Raw genomic sequence first — 20,558 nt, 5'->3', positions numbered from 1 at the left:
AGATTCTTGTATTTTTTCTGTGGAAAAGTTTTAGGCATCTTCACTGAGTACTCAGTTTTGGTGGGCTACCAGTATTCCTGTATGATTTATTTCCCATAACTGTCTCCTGATAGATAGTGCTGCAGCTTCATTCACAATTCAAATTCCCAGGGTAAACTATAGATAAATCTTGGTGCCACAGTCCATTGCATTTTACCTAATATTATTCTTTTTTTCCTTTGAGAACTTTGAGACTATGACTTTCTTCATTGACTTTCATTATTCTTCTCTGGCACATGAATATTTAATACGCATTACCCTGGGCTGTTTAAACTCTTTATTAAAGAAATTACCAAATGTATATAGCAGTGTCTCTTTCATGAGACGAATGTGGGTGTTTTCATCACTGTAAATAAACATTGTGATTCAAAATTGCACAATAAAGTTCTGAGGCTGTTTTTTCACACACTTCCAATAATATCAGTTTAAAACGTTTTCAATATCTAGGAGACTTCAATATGGGTATGCAGAAATAAACAGATTTAGAGTCCTAGTTGGTTCTTGTGTCCCTGTTTGGAGCTCATCTGTAAAGTGTATCTCCCAAAGTGTATTTCTCTGCTGTTTTCTCTAGTTTGGAATTCTTTCTAGCAGTAAATGACTTTGGACTTGCTCTTCAGGCTCAAATGAGCTATGAACTGCATTTTTTTTTCTTCCGAAGAAGTTGTTTTTACCACATCTGCATGATAATTTACCATGGTATAATTAGCTGTGCAACAGGAATTGAACAAAAAGGTGAGTGATTTTCTAAGTAGGAAGAGAAAGGGAAGAAGAAAAAAATTATATGTGACAGATACTGGTCGTACTGCCGCTGTCCACACAGACATCATCAGCTAAAAGATGCTGTACTGTTTGCTAATTAGAACAGAAAAGCCAATCATTCCAGAGCAGTCCTCTGCTACAAATTATTTCTGCTTTTGACGTCTGCTCAAGACAGCACTGGGAGAGGCGTCTTAAACTTAAATATTGGGTAATTACTTTTGGAGGCGATATGACTGTATGAGAATTGTGAATTCTGGTTATCTTTTTTTTTTCTTCTCTATTTTCAAGCACCAAACAGATACTCATTAAGATTCTCTGACACATAATGAAAACAAAATTTTGGTGCTTATTAGAGGAAAATGATAAACATACCTCTTTTCCTTCCTTTGATCATGTGAATACTGGAAGTTTTCCCAAAGCATGAGGAGCAACTTTAAAGAACTATTTAAAAAAAAACAAAACAAAACAAAATGTCACTGGATGTGGAGACTAATTAACGCCAGATGATAGGTCATAAGCTTCTTCCCCATGTAAGTGTTCTGGAAAATTTTATCTTAAGAACTATCTTCCAAAAATCATGACCCCCAGACAGACAGTTCCTAGTTCCTCTATCTAATAGTTCATTACTTCTTCAACCCAGCTCGTCTTAACCCAGAGAGTGGAAGAAGGCTATAATTGAGTTATAATTAGGACTTCGAATCCATTCCATTCCGCTGTTTTGTAAAACAAGTTTACATGATGAGACTGACAGTTACTGATGGGTAAAACAAGATTGACAGATATAATGATGGCAGGAGATCTTTCATAGAATAAATGTGACAGAGGCCACTGAACTGCGATGTTTGCTGGTCTACGTGCAATCATACCAGATGAAGGCTTTGCTGCCTAACATCATTCTCTGCCTTACGTAAGCCTCAGTTTTAAGTTTTCAGTACCTTATGGCTATGAAAAACACTAGAAGGCCTTGCTGCACACAGATTTTAGGGGGCAGGATATCATGCAGGCAACAGCAGCTAAAAAATTCAGGCTGCTTTTAGATGTATTTCAACAGCAACATGGAATTCTTCATTTAGGTTCAGTGATGTTCAGCCCTCAACTTCTCTGCTAAGTGCACAAAAAAGTTTTTTGCTTAGGTCAGAGTTGTGATTTCAATGGCTGATGGCAGTTTAGTGGCCAGTGAGGAAATTTCTTTTAGCAGCTGGTAACAAGTAGAAAATACTGTATCATAGTTATTAAAGGACAGGTCTGGATTTTTATGAGATACTCTATACAGCTTGTAAGAACTGCACTAAACATTTCCTCATTTTGAAAGAACAGGTCATGTGCTTTATATGGTAGAGGTGCTAATTTCTTCCCAATATGGGCTAGCAACATGATTCTTCATGGTGGAGACAATGCAAGTTCTTTTAATATTTACTATGAAAAAAAAAAAAAAAGACTAAATCATACATTGCCTGTATCAGTCTATGACATGTCATGTCCTTCTGAGCCCTGGGCAAAACGCAAATGCTATTCTGGAGCTTTTCTAGTGATGGCCTTTCCCTGTCACCTCCCCCCATGAACAGTTATTACAGATCGCATCTTCAATTATTCTTAATAGTGACCTTTCCTTGGTGCTTTCCAGCAGCAAAGAACTACATCATTGCAATCATGACATTAGTGATCAGATAAGTTAATAGTATTTTCACCATAAAGCAATTCCCTTCTGTAGTGGTGGACAGGCTCAGGACTAATTACATGCAAAAGAAAAAATGTAATTTTTTTCCCCTCTAAACACAGAAAAGACACAATAGCCCCACTGCACGGAGGGAAATAGCATCCTACATCACAGCATTTTTGTACAATTTTGCTTACATAGTGCATCAATCCGCACATGCTGAATAGTAGGTGATATAAAGGAGGCAAGTGAAGCACTAATATGAACTGTGATTGAGGCTTCGGGGCAAGTCTTGGCTATAAGCTTAGTACTGACATTTTTCCTTTTTGAATGAGAACTCTTCATTCCGTGGTGAATTATCCTGGCTAGGATCATATTTCAATATACAGTGTGCATGAAAAATGATTGAAAGAAGCAATAATTCAGAGTTAGGGAAGTGTTAACGCCATATGTTAACACTTATGGGAAATCTTTTCTTACTTTGGAAACTTTTCATATAAGAGACTACACTATCTTCCAGTTAACCACTGCAGGGATTTCATATGTCATCTTTCTAATTGTTAATTTGGATTGCAGGAAGGCCTGGATTCTTTCACCAGGGATCAGAGCTTTGTTGTACTAGGCTTTGTACACATGCACATGATTAAAAATAATAAAAACATCTCTACTCTCAAGAGCTTACAGTATTACAAAAAACATCAGACACCTGTTACATTCAAAAAACATCAAAGATTGAGTAAGGGCAGGAGATCAAAACTCAGTACTTACTATGCTGTCACATATTTTTCTTATTTTCTCTCCTGGGAGAAAAGATCCTTTAGTATTCTGTGCTCCTTTAATATTGTTTTGACCAGTGCCTAAAATACTATTTTAAGCAGTTGTTGATAAAATGTCATAGGTTCTGACATTTTCATGAAATGCCTATTTCAATGAGGACTATTCTAGATATCCTGAGAACACATGAAAAATAAAAGAGAATGCATCAAAACATATTCCACTCCTGAGGAGCACCAAGCAGAGGGAGCAGGATGGAACAAGTTCTGCCCCTCTCATTCATTTCTTGGCCTACTCAGCACATTCACCATCAGGGTGACAGATGAGGAATGCTTGAGAATGCTGGAAGAAGGGAAATGGAGGGCACCTGAGTGGAAAGCATGAGTGGAGATCCAGTAGTTCCCAGCAATTGAAACTGATGAAGAGGTGACAGGTGGGCTATTTGTAGGGCTAGTGAAGACAGGGGAAAGGGTAGGAAGGGTAATGCCTAAGTACTCTATGCCAATGCTTGGGAGGGACAGAAAGAATAGAACAAAGTTTTTTTTTGGAGAGTAGAAGAGAACAAGTAAAAGGTAGAAAATATACTTCTAGGAAAGACAGTGAAGGAGTTTAGAACAGAATAAAAAGAGGGACAGGAAAAAAAAAAGCAAAGAAAAATGGGATAAAGAGGAAAGTTGAAGAAATAGGGAATATCTATATATATTATCAGAGAGAATGCCAAAATAAAGCTGAACAAAATGAGCAGTAGCTGATTTTCCATGTGCAATTTCTGAGTAAGGAATAATACATTACACCTATAGTGCCTATGTAACCACACAGAGTAGAGTAACCATATACAGTAGAGTAAGGAAAACAAGAGGAACCCATGATCAGCTTAAAGTATACTCTTCCTTACTATGCTTGCAATTTTGTGTAATTCTGGACTTGTTAAGTATAAGTGTGCAGTAGACAAATGAGGATGTATTGGATAAATCACAGCTTCAGCAGGCTGGACAACATTATCTTTCACCTCCACCAGTGAGAAGAGCATCTCTCTCTCTGTCAGTCAACCTTTCCTCTCAGTTTTATGTAGAATGTGATACTTGATACTTCCTTCCAATCAATTTGTTGCTCGTTGTTGTTATACACTATCTTGTTTTTCTGTTGGTTCAAAGTTATATAAGCTCAATACTTGTAAAATATAATTCTTAAGCCCTATTTCATAATGCTGTTGTAGGAAAAAAACAAACAAAAAAAAAAAACAACTCTATTTAGAGCCATTCACAGGTGGTGCTAATGAACTAGTGAAGTCCATAAGGCATGCCCAGAGTTGTCACAGCCAGGTGTTTCCTTTTTGGTTTCCATCACCAGTGCTTTGCAGAATTTACGCTTCAAGGTCTCCTTACCAGAAAGCAAGTAAACCTGAAAGAAGCAGATAAATGAGGAGTGAATTTTCATTCCAAGTAATTAAAAAAAAAAAAAAAAAATACATTTTTTTAATTGAAGAAACTTCTATTGATTAAAATCTTGTGATGACATTTGATCATTATGGTCTGCAAATGTCAAGAGACATTGGGTGGTTACGCAGCTATTGAATGAAGATCACAGAAAGAAGAGACAGGAAAGCCCCAACAACAGTAAGGATTTTGGAGATTTTTATTTTCCTAAACTGTGATTGACAAGCATAGGAGAAATCTAGCTTTCATTGTATATTATTTGTTTTCTTATTTTGATAATATAAGATAATTTCTGATAAAGTAAGTCCAAGGCCTCTTTTTTGCTGTAGCTGGTAAGGCTGCTTACAAACTTTGAGCATTTTCATATGAGATGTATTTAATGTAAAATCAACACAGGTTGGTTAACGGAAAAGGATAGAAAAATGAATGCAATACAGTTTATTTGATCAGTGGATTCAATAAAATAGTTTTCTCAATGGATAAATTAATACAGCTTTTTTTTCTAGAGTAAGCTCAGATGACTTCAGCTCATGCCTGACTATTACAATCTTCAGATGTGTCTCCTGTAAACCAAAAAAAAAAAAACAAAAATCCAGTATGGTCTAACGGTCTAATCTCTTAAACAAGCCTAACTTGTCTTTGAATTGAGAAAAGCAAAGCTGCTGTAAGCCTGATGAAAAGAGGAGGGGAATAGTTTTGATAGTGTCTTGTGATAAAAGTATCTTGACAAAGAAGTTTAAACTTTTGGATCCTATGGTATAATATTTTGGGTTTGCAACAACATTTTTTTCCCCAATTATATTGTACTATTGGTTGTCTGAAAACCTATTTGAGAAGGTGGAAGACTTTGATAAGCTCTATGAAATGTACTTTCTTGTCTAGTTAAAAAAGACTATTCCATGCAAGTGTAATGTACCTTATAGCATAGCTACCCACCCTTATTTAGGCAGTTATAAAGCTTTAAAAAAATGAAAAAAGGTGTATATGTAAGTGGGTCTAACACAAATGGTCCTGCTACATGACGCAGTCTAATAGTAAGCAACTGAGTTATGTTGCTAGAAATTAGTGGGTGCATGACATACCTTTGCAAAATTTTATGCTTAAGAATATGTAAAGCATATATTTACATAAGTGTATAGGGTAATCCTTAAGGTTCTGCTACTTGGAGTTTAAACAACTTCTGTATGCGTAAAGGAAAAACTCTCCCTATGTTATAAGTCATGCAATGTAGACTTGGTTACATGGGGAGTTGATGATGAAGCTTACAATTGAACTTGTTTATATGGATGCTGGTTCACCTGTGTGCCACTATGGCATTGTTCCAGCCATCTTTGTCACCACTAAGATATGGGATTTATCACTAGGGCCATATAAGTGTTAGTGAAAAAGTGAACTGTTAATGCAGGTCAAGTAACAAACCTGTGTTCTAGATTAAGCAAAGTAATAATAAACACAGTGCTAAAATAATTTCATCAGGTGACAAAATCTTGACTATCCCTTTGATGTGTGATAATTAATGCTAAAAAGATCTCTTCTTGAGAGGACATACGGGGCTAGCAGAATTGGGCTTATAAAATAGTCTTGGTGCTGCAATGCCAGGTCCTTGTATTCACATTTTATTGCATAAATGACATATCTGAATCTACTGCTGCCTGCACTGAATTCTTGGAAAACTTAATTTGGCATACTTAGGTATATAATCAAAGGAGTGCATTTGCGTACCTTTATCTTATTGAAGATATATGGAGAATTTATTTAAGGATTGCTGTATGAAGTAAATTTGGGGGGTGGGTTTGTGTTTTTTTGGGGGATCAGGAGGGTGTTGAGGTGTATTGCGTCAGGCTTATGTATTTTGGGAGAAGATCACTGGTAGAGGATTTGTTTTATAGAAAACAAAATTTTATTTTAATCCCATGAGGCATGAACTGATTTAAGTGCTGACTGGAGACAACGCCTCTTCACTCTTCAGTGGTGACTTATTGCCATCATTACTATTAGTTGGTAGATGATATTTTAAATGAAATACGATGCTTCTTAATGTCACAGTAATAACAACAAAAGATAAATTAGTAGTTAAATTAGCACATTGACTGGGTGAAATATACATAATAATTAACACTAGTAATAACTTGAAATACACTTTATTTTATTTTCCAAGGAATTTAGAGGTCCTTGTAGTATATTTTAGGGTAATCATAGACGGATATAGTTTTCTATGCATTGACTTTATTAATTTGCTCTCCAAGACATAAATTTTCAAGGCTAACGGCATCAAATGCCTAGTTGCAGTCAGCATCTGATAAGCAACTACTATCAAAAGAGGAACTAAAACATGACAAAATCAGTTTTCTTTTGTGCTTTTCATGGAAATGTATTAGGTGACAATGCAAAGTTTATCTAGCAAAAGCAGAGTGCATTTGAGTCAGAATTCTGTACTCATGTAGCCTGTCTTTTCATGTCTTTGTATCACATAATCATGGTGTTCCTCTTCAATCTGAAAAGCAGAAAAATCCAGATTTTCAGTATACTGTGGGATAGCCTATCTCTAACAGGTGGCTTTTGGCAGCAGGCGGCTGTGGACCTCATTAGCAGCTGCCAGGTGTTTTGAAATCAGAAGGGTCTGCATGAACCAGTCACTGCTTTAGCTTGACTCCACTGGAAACACTTCTGGTTCAAACTCATCTGATGCCCTTAGGATCCTACAGCAGAGCCACGGTGGAGTGAGAAATCAACCACAAGACTTCTGTTCTTCCTTGGGCACAGGACACCTTCTGTAGTGCTTCGCAGGAAAAGGCCATTTCAGGCTTCTGGTTTTAACCCCTTTGAGATCTAATCAGAAAATCAAGGCAGACAGGTTTTGCTAGGGATTTTTTCCTAACCATAAGAACTTTTCTTTTAGAAGAAAAACAACCTCAAAAACCAACCTTTTATTTTAGAAGAAAAACAACCTTTAGGCAACCTCAAATCTCTGAAAAAGGAAATATTGAAGTACACCTGTCATTTATCTAGTAGTACACAAAGTTGTTTTTTTTTTTTTCTTGCAAGATTTTAGTTTTTTGAAGTGATCATTACTGTACTTTTAATTACAGCTTCTGTGCTGTGTAGCCTGTGCTGATGTGTTTTGGCCACTGCCTGCCACTGTTCTTCTCTAAGGTTCTTTATGAGTCAATACCCAGTCAAGGCATCCTTCTGCTCTGCTGGGTTGGCACCAAGGCTGCAATCAGATATCTGCAGGGAGTTTTCAGATGCTGTTTCAGGTCAAGCAGCTGCTACAGTAGACTTGTCTGGAACAAAACTATACATGTCTCCGAAATGTCACAAACTGGAATTTGTGGACTGTTTAGACACATGCTGTTCTGCTGTGCTCTGCTTGCAGAATCCTTTCTGAACCTGAAGCTTTCTCCACCTTTCATAACCTACCGAAGGAATACTCACAGTTCCTTGGTGCATGGGTAAAAGGACAAGAGAACACTTTTATCAACATGCATATTGTAGGCTGTCATCTTTGTTAAGTTGTGTTTGTGGTCTTTGTGGGTAGGTGTGGGTGTAGATATAAGTGGTTCTGCCAGTGCACCAATGTGACTTGAATTTGTGTAGATGCTTAGCTCAGACCTAGCGCTGTGCTAATAAATCCCGCTGAGAGACATAATTTATTAGTTTAGGCTTAATGATGTGCTAATACAGTTACCTGCTGAAAGGCTGTGCAGGCATACATAAGTCACTCCCTCCTCCTGAACTTTTCTTCTGGCAGGGTTAAGACTTGGGTACTTCATAGACAGAGTCTTGAGCCTTTTGTTTTTTTCTTGGTTAAATCAACCTACTTAATCAGTTTGACTCTGAATAGAGATCCTTGTACTCTGCTTCTGGGAAGAGAGGATGTGCTCTAGTGTTTAGGTGTGGTGAAGCAGTGTGGAACCACTCAAGACCACTTGATTTCTATAACTCCATGTTATTTATCAACTTAAGGTACTTCCCAGAGATGTTAAAAAGCTTAATTGTAGAAATGTATTCTCTAGGGCAGTGTCTGTGCACAAAATAAAGCCTCATTCCTTGGAGTTTATCCAGTCCTAGTTGTTTATCTTTGTGAGAACACAAAGTAAAGAAACTAGCGGTTGGATTAATAGAGCAGATGCCCTTGCCAGTAGAGTGATACTTCATTTTGCTTCTGCTCTCAGTCCTAGTCCTTGTCCCTGTCCCCCAGTGTGGAGTGACCAGACCAGACAGCATCCTGCCTGCCTCTCTGCTCTCAGGAATATCAGCAGGAGCTCATTTCAGCTGCAGACAGGGGGGGTAATAACAAATGTCTCTACCTCATTTGGTGCTATCAGCCACAGGTGGACTGTGGCTGCCACCTGTGAAGATGTGTCCAAGTGGATGAGCTGGGTTTGCCAACCTGGGTGCAGCTTCTAGGGTGAGGGGTGGGCTGGCATAGCAGGGAGCTGCAAAGGAGCCAGACTGGAAACAGATTTCCTGCTTCAAATATGGGGCGTGCCACAATGCTGGGAACAGCACTGGTCTGTCAGTTGTCTGTGAAGGTATCATGGTGTTTGTTGGTAAGGATGGCTTCATTTTTAAGCCTCTCTCCAAAGAGTAAGTGTTCTTGAGGATCTAGGCATGGTCTGTGGTTGCAGTTACTAAATCAAAGCCTGCAGCTTTTTAACCTATTTCAAGCATTTTATATCTATTTTCCTAATCTTGTCTCGCTGCAATGTAAATAGCTTGAGGAAACTCCTGATTTCTGGCAGTGTGTAGCACCATTACTCTGCTGTCGTGTGTGTTGTGTTCAAAGTCAGGGAATGTAAAGTTCCTCAAATTACTAAATAAGAGGAGCACTGAGAAAACCAAAGCCTCAGTAGAGGAATAATGGGAAAAAAAACAGCAAAGGTTATTCTGGATGTAACCAGTTAGAAAGATGTGCTGTCTAACCAGCTTTGTTACTGTGTTCTTAACTTTCTGTACTGCCCAATTTAGACTCCTAAGGGCAACCAAATGCCTGACTCTTGCTGAGGATTTAATAGCCTGAGGGGACTTCAGTCTGTGCTAATTATCCACAGTTTGATACTGGTATTAATTTTTACCTTTCTATTGTGTTTTTAGGTTGCCTGTTTGAAGATGACCTTTGCAAATCTTATGAAATCTGTGTAAATGGTAAGTCTTGAATGTTTTGTTTGCTGACTACTCTGTCCTCTGCAGTGTAATTGCTGTGTGGTCAATTTAATAAGCCAAATCTATATATGAATAGGGTGTAGGACGGACATCAACAACTAGACATGACTGTTCTGGTCAGCAGGTGGGGAAAATTTAATAGACTTTAAAAAAAAGTCAACCTTGAACAACATCTCCTTTCATGAGAAATAGATAGTAATTAAATTAAACACACTGAAATATGCTAACGTTTAATTTGTCTTAATACAGGATGAAAATAACTTCAGGTTGTTCATCTTTTAAGAGGATGATGTTGAGTAATTACCAGTCTCCTTTTATTCAAAAGGTTATTATTTATTATAATAAGATAGAAGGTCTCAAAGAAAGACTACCATTGTTCTTGATTATACTGCTTCCTTTTTCTGTGATTTCACTTGAACTAGATTTGCAGAAGCAGATTTCTTCTGCTCTCTTTCAATTTCCTTTGAGTAAGTAAAAAAAAAAAAAGCCAAAGCAAACGTATGAATAAGACTAATGGAAGATTAGGAATGACTCTTTGGACAATACTGTAAAATCATTAATGTGCTATATGAAATCATTTAAGTCTTGATGAAAAAACTTGTTTAAAGAGATCTTTTGAAGCAATTACTGTCATAAAGTATGTAGATCCATAATTATGGATTTTTAAAAATTATTAAATATAAAGTTTCTGTTGGTGAGTGTCTGACATTAAGCAGATGTATTTATTTCCATCAAACACAGAAGCCAATAATGTGTCTACTTATAAATGAAATTTATTAAAATCCTAATTTAATGAATATCTAAGATGAATTTGATGTTAAACTCCCAGTATTGTTTATCGTCAGTTAAATACACAGAAAGGAGGGAATGAAAGACAGAAATATTTTCTCCCAATTCCTCAACCATAAAACTGGTAGACAGAAACAGTAGATTTGTTAACATCTATAAAGAAAATTCTTTTACAGGATTATAATTTGAGGTTGTTTCTATACTATGCTAAAACTGAGGATTTCTGTGCTCAACGGGGGGAGGGCAGTTCTCTGCAGTGGTGTGTTTTGCTGATAGCAATGATCTCAAGCACCTAGCTGAGGTCTTCCCAATGCTATGGCTAACAGGGTTTTATTATAGGCAACAACTATGTGTAATGGAAGATTTATGCAAGAGATGATGATAGGAAAAATATATATTTCTTTTGACAGTAGGAATCTTCAATAAAGATGTTCCTATGAAGGTTGCTTCTTAGTTCCTTGCTCTAAACCTGTTTGCTTAGTTTGAAACACGATTTCTAACGACTCAGTGTGACTTTCATTAGAGCACAAACTTTAACTGTGGAAACTGTCTCTGAATTCACAGTGGATGCCTTCTGTAGATCCACTATTAGTTTGGTGTAACTGTAACTTAAAGAGATGTCACTAATGAGTAAGACAATCAATCAATGATATGTTGTAATGTCTGACCTTAATTAAAAAAAGGAAAATGTTCTGGGATTCTGTCACTGTATTTAAGGTTATGGCAAAACGTTTGGTTCGTTCTTCCCCAATTGGACATGTGGTGTCTAGAGTAGATTTTAAATGCTGTCCTTGATGCAAATAAAAATATATCATAGTTGGGAAAATCAACAGAATATTTCAAAGATCATACTTTGAAAAACTAAAATACTTTCAGAACTTCCTATATGTAAGATAAAACACGTTTGCTTCTGCGTATTCCTCCCAGTTTTTCCTGCCCAAACTCCTCCTTATTCAAGCGCATGCCTGAAGTTCACCAGAAATCCTGATATATTGAAATGAGAATACTTTGCTGACTTGAAAGCTCAGAAGCTTAAGTCTTTGGGAGTCTCTGTGCTTGGGAGCAGAGCTTACTTTGTGTATTGCAAGGTCACAGAAAAGTTTGTCTCCTTCATGGTTGCACAAGTGTATATTTCTAAGTACAGTGCCAATGTGGGTAAGAAACAGGACCTACTTTTAGGCAACATGTTTAAAGGATCTGTGATCTGCAGGTCTGAGTCTGGCTCCTGCAGGAAGGCTGGTAGTTTTGATCTTTTCTTGGCCTCCAGCAAAGATGGCTGAACTGAGCATGCTTTCAAAAATAAAACTGGGCTTGCTTACTGAAAACATCAGCCACAATCTTTGTTGTTATCTCATACAGTTTTATCATCTGGAGACCTTGAGTACTAGTCATGCATCAGGCTTGTAAAAGAATAACCAAAACATCAGTAACTGAGCTGTTCCATGCTGTTATACGATTTCAAAAGAAATGAAAACAAAACAAACAAAAAACACCCCACCTTTTTAAAGATTTTTTTTTTAATTCTGAAAGCTTTTAATAAGTCGTAACTAGTATGAATAAAAAAAAAAAGGATATTAGAAGTAGCTTATTTAATTGTCAAAAGCAATTTAATCCAGTTGTAAGATCTGGTACAAACAACAACTGTATCAGTTGCATCACTACATCTGTTTAGGTCATATGCCATTTTTGTAGGGCAAAGAACCTGCTGTAATAATGATTGTTGACTTCTCTGCAATTTTCTCTTATCATATAAAGGTCTCTTGGCTTCAGTGATGGGTTCTCACTTATGTTTGTTTAATAGCTCCAGCAGTGTTCATGCAATATTAATTTATTTCCATAAACCTTTTATCAGTTTCCTGAGCTGCACTGACTCATCAAGTGGTTAAAAAGGAACATATTGTTTCATGTTTATTTTAATGGCATGAGGATAAGCCAAGCAAAAGGACTGAGTTTTCCTGGATTTTTTTTTTTTTTCTTTTTTTGCCAAGCTAGAGCTTTTAGGGGTGAAACAGCTTAGGTGTCATTTATTTCACTTCTAGTAAATCATTACTTCTCATTTACAGTGGGAGGAACTGATATTTTCACCTGTACCAAATGCTTGAAGGTTGAAAATGTGAAGCTAAAAAACTTGAAATGAAAGGTGGATGTGCTTATGAGCTGCAGACACTAATAGAAACTAATCTGGCAACTGTAAGTTTGGAAATGCTTGCTCCCCAGTAAATGCTGATAAGCTGTTACAGATGCCAATGACAGCAAGTAACAAAATGTCTTAATTAAACAAGATCTATAGAAGGGGAAAGAATAAGGAATAAGAGATGAAGTGAAGGCAGGTGTAGTGACAGCTGTGGTTAAGGAGCATTATAGCACTCACATTCACACACACCTCACTGCCTGTGATAGAAGTTTAAGTAAATGAGCTAGCCCATGTGTTGCATGTGGCATTCTTTTTAACCATTATGCCTAGAATGTGCTTGTAGGGAAAGAAAAAGAAACATCAGGAAGGAATTCTTGATGGTCTCTGAAACAGAACTCCCTCATTTATCCTTGAACACTCCCTGCTCTTATATATATTAAATGTATATATTAACCCTAGTGCAGTTGGCTAAGTGGAAATATGTCATAGTCATGTTCCATTTTGCATTTTAAGTGACAGGTAAAGCAGTTCATGTAAAGTGTCAGCTTAAATGGCTTCCTAGCTGGAAGTCTTAAACAAACAGGCTGCTGAAAGCAGCACAGTGAAGACTAGCGCTTATCCTTTCTTATGAAACCACACTATTGAATTCTGGTAGTGCCACTGGGAAAGATGCCATGTGGTGTAGATAAAGGCGTTCATTTCAAAACAGCCATTCCTTATTGTCCTGGATCCTCTCTTTATTAAACTGTTGGAACTGCTCATTTAGAAGGATAGCATTTTCTCCTTTAGGCTTGCTCTCCAGATATTTTGCCTCAGAAAGAAGCTTTGTGCTGTGTTTTATCTGTTTGTGAATACCACAATATCTTTGCTTCTTATCAGCACAGCCTTTATAAATTGAGGTAGTTTTATTTATGAAAATGTTGTGGCTGCGAGTCTCCTTCCAGCACACAATTGTAGCAGGGTTCATGCAGACAAGATCAGATTGTAGAAAACAGCTCTGTGAGGCCAACCAAGAAAGTTAATTAAATACAGTGGTTGGCGTAGTGTGCATCATTAAGTCAAACCTTGCTGACAGCCACTAAACCTCTTCTAGGAAGCCATGGTCTAATGTCTGCAGTAAAGCTTGAAGATGCCATGTCTCTGAAAGGCTTTATAAACAGTTATGCACAGCTGAATCAATATTGCTTTATGTATGCAAGCTGTACTTGTTAGGAAAGACTTAAGCTAGTGACGTGTGTCAAAGGCTTCCGAGCATGGCAGTACAAAGTCATGAGCCCTTCCAAGTTTGGATGGCTCCAAACAGTTCAGAATATTAATGGCCTTTCTTCCTAAACCATTGAGCTTCTCGAACATTTGGAATATGAGTGATTGCATGTGCTGGTGATGAGCCATAAATGGTAAACATGTGCTACAGATGATAAGGGGAAGAGTTAGGATCCCTGAAATGGCTTCTTGAACTTAATGTGTTCCGCTTTGAGGTTTTCCAGATCATTGCCTACTAGGACGGAATTACAGAGGGAGATGCACCTCAGCATTGTTTAGCTAACAGATGTCTCCAGCAACATCTGCATTTGCAAGGCACTGCTCTTACAAAAGCTATCAAATTTTTGTCAAATATCTCTACAAATCTGTGCCTAAGCTTTTCAGTAAGCAACAGTGCTTGTTATAACTAAATTCAGACTTCTGAGGAGTAATGCCAAGTGTTACCTCTATGTACTGCTGCTATATTATGTATAGACAGAATGTCTGTGCTTTCCAGAGGTGTGAGGGCTCTTCACAAATAACATCTGAGGTAAATGGAAATATGTGTATGTTTAGAGTAAAAATTGAACTCATTGAATTAATTAAATACAGTGATTTATTAACAATGGTTCCTCTACACTGTTTTAAAGACACCGTGGGATTTTTTTTTTGTCACACACTGATTTTTTTTTAAATATAAGTATGTTGGAAGGATGTCAGAATCTGGTATGATACTCAAAGATAATATTTAAAAATCTACCATTGTACCATGGTATTCTGAAAACTGAAAAATACAAATGTTCAGAAATATTTACACAGTTCATTCAACTGAAATCAAGGGCAAATCAACACTTAAATATTCCCAAGTATTGTTTGCAAAAATGATGCCTTAGTTGATAAAATAATTCACATTTCTTAGAGTTCAAATCTCTTGAAATAATTCTGCACTTGCAGTCGTGGAAGTAAAAACCAAGATCAAAAGTTGCTCACTTTATCCCCACGCTTGTCCCCCATTAGATTATGTAACAGTCATGTTATAAGATGAATGAGGCCCTGAGCAACCTGATCTAGTGGGTGATGTCCTTGCCTATGGCAGGGGGGTTGGAACTAGATGATCTCTAAGGTACCTTCCAACCCGAGCCATTCTATGATAGTGAAGAGCAAGAATATAGCATACAGTTTGTTTGGCATGAAGGCTCGTATTTCCCATCAGCCTGGGCAGTCCTTCTCCCTTTGCATTAGCTCTTCCTTCCCCTTGTCTTACGAAGCTCCAAGGGCACCTTGGATGGTGTCAGAGATCCTCTGGGTCTGGAAGAGAATTTAAGTTGCAGCACCTAACGAGGAGCATGACTGGTGATAATCCAGCAGTCGTTGCCTGGAGGAATCTGAGGCTTTCTCAGCTCTCCTCCACCCTACTATGCTGCTGCCTCACAAATTGTATCAGCTGAGTTCCTAAACTTGGAGTGTATGCAGCCCAGCTTTCACAAACAAGAACATTCTTAACGTTGCTGAAAATTTCTGAGCTATCTGAGGTGAAATCGTGGGGCGGGGGGACAGAAATAACAGTTTTACCATGAGGTTAAGAACGCCAGCGCAGGGATGACTTCTGCTACAGAGTACCTCTTTTTCTTCTCTTTAATGCTGAAGAAAAGGTCCATCTATCTTCCAGTCAATCTGTTTGTCTTCTGTTTATCTCACTGTGATGCTAAAATAGCTGCCAATGTGATAGCGGGGTAGAAGTGTCAAGCACAACTGGCATTAAAACTGGAGTAGTGATGACAGGTCAAGTTATGATCTTTTCCTTAGGAAAAGGAGCTTAGTATCATAATGCCGCTATGTTTGTCCGCAATCCCAGCTGTTGCTAAAAGATCTGTTGTGGGTTTTTGTGAAGAATCTCAAGTTGGAGATCCTGCAGGGCAAAAGCCATTGTTCAGGCTTCTCTGATGGCCTGCTGTCTGGCAGCAGGCATGAGGTAAGTATGTGCACCCATAAATTTGCCAGCAGCCATCGCAAATCCTTTATGTTCCTGTGTCCTGGTAAGGCTTAGTGCTGCTGAGTGTTGCACAGTGTTACTTCAATAAACAGGCGTTGTTTTTTTCTTTCAACTCAGGAAAGACCATTGGTGTGTTGTCATCTGGAAAGTTAGTGTTATGGCTTACAATAGTGTATTTTCTCTCTCCAAATATCAGTACTGAGCTTCACAGAACAAGGGCAAGCACTGCAAGTAAAATGGTTCAACCATTTTAAATGATTGTAGGGGATAGGAATGGAGTTTGGTGTTTAATTCATGGTGATTTGGTAAAAGATTCTGCCTCGCCACCCATACAGGGTTTTTGAGGAGGGTGGGGTGGGCATAGGTCACCGGTGAATAAATGTACTTATCTAATACCTCTTCCTTTTACCCAAATTTGTGTATTTGGAATTATAATGTGGATGCATGTCCAAAGTTCTGAAATTCTTTGACTTGCTATTTCTTGAAAATACTTAGTATTTATTCATTGAATAATTTAGTTGATATGAAGTCTTTATTTTTACAAGATTTGTGTGTGTGTTTTATAACAAAAAGCAAACAAAATCACATCCTATTTCCTTGGTTTTTGAAACTTCTATTAGGATGCATATAATCTATGGTAACTTAGAAAATGTATGTTCCACTACCTTTTTTTTTTTTTTTTCATTAAGTGTATTTGAGATGCTGTTTGTACATGTATCTTTTATGAGCATGTGGTAGACACCTTCATTAACTCTTTTTGGTAAGCAATGTCGCAGCTGGTGGCCCATTTACTGGAGATGTTCAGAGATGTTCTCTATTTCATTACTCTTTTTTTGTGTGTGTGCAATAAAATAATTGTAAATTGACATCTGGGAGACTACAGAAAAGTACAGACAGTTTGATAAAGGCATTAGGGAGTCTCAATAAAATCTGTGCCTGATGAATCATGAAACATGAGAGCCTGAAAAGGACAGTGTGGTCTGTAGAGAAGAAGAGAACACCAAGGGATAATGTGCTGGCAATGAGGTGGAAAGAAAATGAATTCTGTTTTGGAGTGACACTGCAGCAGTGTGGCTCGGCGGAAAGTCCATCACGCTTTCTCCCTTGTTGGTGTCAAGGGGGCATATGGAAGAGTTACAGTTTACTTCTTGATTAAGGTGTTTGGATTGTGGCTCCTGAACAAAATAAAATAGGCATTTTCTTTCTTTGAACTGTTCACCTCTACTAAAACCCTGCATAAATATAATTATGAATAAAGAATAATAATAAAAAGAAATACAAAACAAAGTAGAGGTGGAGTTGGTGAGTTGGCAGTATTAGCTATGTAGTTACATTGCAATTATTAGGCGACTTCACATTTGAATGAGAGGGTTACTCTTTTTAATCCCAGGAAAAAAAAAAAAAAGTAGTCTTCTAGTTAGCATGGTGACTACTTAAAACATATCTGCAAAACTTCAAATCTATTTGCTTATTTTGGTCTTTGGTATTCTTTGCCTAATCTCTGTTAGATGTGAATCTGTGGTCTTTGCCTTTATTCTTCTGAATGTCAATAAGTGAATACTGTCTCAATGCAGCAGTAGTTAACTGGGTGAGTCAGACTAATTATTATCATTGATTATCAAGCTACTTGGATAATTAACAATGTCATTGACAAGAGTATCCGAACTAAGATGGACTAGAAAACTTTGAACATGTTTTCTGCCCGAGAAAATCTTTTTCATCATACTGTTTGTATCTTTTTGAAAACATCTGTAAACCTGTCTAGTAGTACATATGCTTAAAATATGGGATAATGAATCAGATCATATTTTCAAAAACATACCATTTTTGCAAGGCCATTAATGACTGACTGTTCACTCAATATGTTTTGTTGTTGGGTGTGTGGGAAGCAAATCTGTAGACTTCTCAAATGTCTCCTGAATAGGATTCTTTTGAATGTTTCTTGACAACTACAAGATTCTCCATGTTGAAGGTGTCATAGCCATTATTCCTCCCCCCTGCCCCAAATAAATATTTCTTCAGAAGTTCTGTCAAAAATCCTCCTTGTTTCCTATCCAGACTGTGCATCGGTTGACTGCTGTTGCATTAATAATCACTTTTGGTTGCAGACTTCATAGCATTTGATAACCACTAATGGATTTTTGGCTCCTTGGTCTGAAGATAGCCTGTATGTGAAAATACATTCAATAATAAATAACACGATGTCACATAATGAGCTATGGAGGAGGGGATTACTTTAATCTATAATAATCTAAATATGAGATGCAAGCTGATGTGCATATGAAAACGAAATTTAATACATATGAAAATAGCTTTAGATAAATGTGCTAGTTCTGAACAGATCAACTAAACAGATGGAAGGTTCATTTTTATTTTTCATTTTTATTTAAAAGAATGTAGGTTTGTCTTAAATTGTGGATCTATTACAGGAAGTCCTTATTTTGGGTTGGATTGGGTCCCAAGCAGATCATTCATCCAGAAAGAACTAGAAAATATACACCTTCTCTTTGTTCTAATGCTTAAAACTCTGTAATAAATAAGTGGCAAGCTTTCATGGTGTCTGTCCTCATTTAATAAATAGGAACATTCTGAAAGTGAACTAATTGGAGTACTGGTGATTAATAGGTAAAGACCTGTTAATGAAAAGTCTCGCTCCATTGTAAGCCATTCAAAGCCTTTAATTTAAACAGATTTTTTTTTAATGCCCTGCAGCCTCCATGGCAACAGCAACAGAAGTTGCTCTAGAGGTAGAAAGAATAATAAATATATTTTATGTTCCCAAACTATTTGTTGCGTTGTAGTCCTTTACTTAAATAGCTTTGGCTGCTGCTGTGCATAAGTTGAGAAATACTTGGTTGCTTTAGCTGCTGCATCAGCACGTTCCTGTATTGGCTCTCAGGTAGGATCAGCATGATTTAAGAAGGTTGGTAAAAGCAGTGGGTGTTAAGGGGGAGGTAGCACGGAATACAACACTTAGCTGCAAAGAACTGCAGGTCATTGCCTACACTTTGGACTGTAAATGCTTCAAAGGGAAGGTGTCTATCAAGATGAAATTATCTATTTTTCTTAGTGTAATGGATCTAATACTTATATAGATACCAAGCTTGCACTATTTTTATAGTGAAACTCCTAACTTAATCTATTCTATTTATTTTTAGTCCTCTAAATACTTTTATTTAGCCTTCAAATTCATCATCTCATTGACTCGTTGTAAGATTATGAGACTGTACCATTATAGTTGTTTTCTGGAAGTAGCAGGATAGGTATGATTGTGAGCAGTTGCTCACACTGCAATTTTCAATGGTAAGAATCTCTTTTGTTAGCTTTCTCGGTCTGTTACCTGTAATTGATCTTTTCTCTCTGAACTTTAGAATAGATGAGAGGTGAATTATCCATCCAAAAACTTTATTATGTGCTGATGTGGGGTGGTGGTGGAACTGAGGGTGGAGTTAAAATCTGAAGTAAGGTTTCAGTTTCTTTCTTTGATTTCTTTTCCTTTTTCTCGATTCTGTCTTGCTGCTGTATCTCTGTTTCTCTGAAATTTGGATGAAAAAGTTATTGGGGTAGATTGACAGGTAGGTAAATGGACATTTGGACAGCAGGCTTGCCAACAGTTTCATATTTTATTGGACACTTAGAAATAATGAACTGTAATACACAATCACAGTGGAAGAAGTAGCTTAAATTTGCAGATTTGCAAAACTAAATTAATTCACCTCCAAAAGATGTTTTCTGCTTGTTTTGATTTTTACATTTTCTCACTTTAAGTAATAAACTTAGCTGTTTCTGATGTCTGTAATGACATTAGAGTTTGGAAAGCATTTGCTTTGTAATAGTCACCTAGTAGTAATATGATTTCCTCTCTTAAAATGTTCCCTTACCTTCACAGTTCCAGATGTAAAGATTTACTAGACTTATGCAAGAAAGTTCCTATTTTTCTTTGAATGTGTTCTAAATGTTTGATTCCTAAAGAAAGTAATCTTATTTTTTTAACCCATTTTTTTCTGATTTCAACAAGTTTTGTGAAAATTGGTTGAATAAAAATGGGCCACTAATATAATATGATGCTGACATACATTTAAGAAATATCAATCCTATCCTGTGTCCTGAATAATTATTATTTTTTTTTTTTATTTTTCACTTTGGTTTAATTATGGCAAATTTAACTTTGGATGCCAAAGTTCCACTTAATGGTTTTGTTAAAAATTTTTTGAAGTTGAGTCTAACAGTAAGATTTTCTTTTCTATTAGATCAGTTACTGGTCAGTACTGTTATCGCCTTTGCCTTGGAATCCCAACTGGTAATCTTTCTCCTCTGTTAGAGCTTACCCATACAAACACTTAACTCAGAAAATTGTTATGACTGAAGAAATGAAAATCTCTGAAACATGTTTTGGTAGTAAAGAACCCGTTTCAGCACTGCGGTCACAGAAGGGTAGAGTGCTCAGTGGCAAAGTGTTGATGGGCCTGTTTAACATTGCAGTACAAATTATAAATCCGTGCTCATTGAAAAGGTAATCAGCCATTTGGAGCCCATTTCACTTCCATAGATTTAATGTGTTGTGAGTTA

General features: G+C 37.0%; 1 protein-coding gene across 2 annotated transcripts in view; it reads left to right on the top strand.

The window, feature by feature from the left end:
* Nucleotides 1–20,558, top strand: part of PTPRN2 (protein tyrosine phosphatase receptor type N2) — a 644,732-nt gene that overhangs the window by 53,749 nt on the left and 570,425 nt on the right. The window contains exons 1-2 of one of the 2 annotated variants that reach the window (XM_068673456.1): nt 9,191–9,218; nt 9,763–9,813. In XM_068673456.1, coding sequence (XP_068529557.1) covers nt 9,206–9,218; nt 9,763–9,813 — 64 coding nt within the window. In that variant the 5' untranslated portion in view covers nt 9,191–9,205. Of the gene's footprint in view, nt 1–9,190; nt 9,219–9,762; nt 9,814–20,558 lie in introns of those variants that run through there. The other variant, XM_068673455.1, reaches the window with a different exon arrangement.

The sequence above is a fragment of the Anas acuta genome, chromosome 2 (genome assembly GCF_963932015.1).
Source record: "Anas acuta chromosome 2, bAnaAcu1.1, whole genome shotgun sequence".
Taxonomy (NCBI): Eukaryota; Metazoa; Chordata; class Aves; order Anseriformes; family Anatidae; genus Anas; species Anas acuta.
The sequence above is the reverse complement of the archived record's forward strand: the minus strand, read 5'-3'. Positions and strand labels throughout refer to the sequence as shown.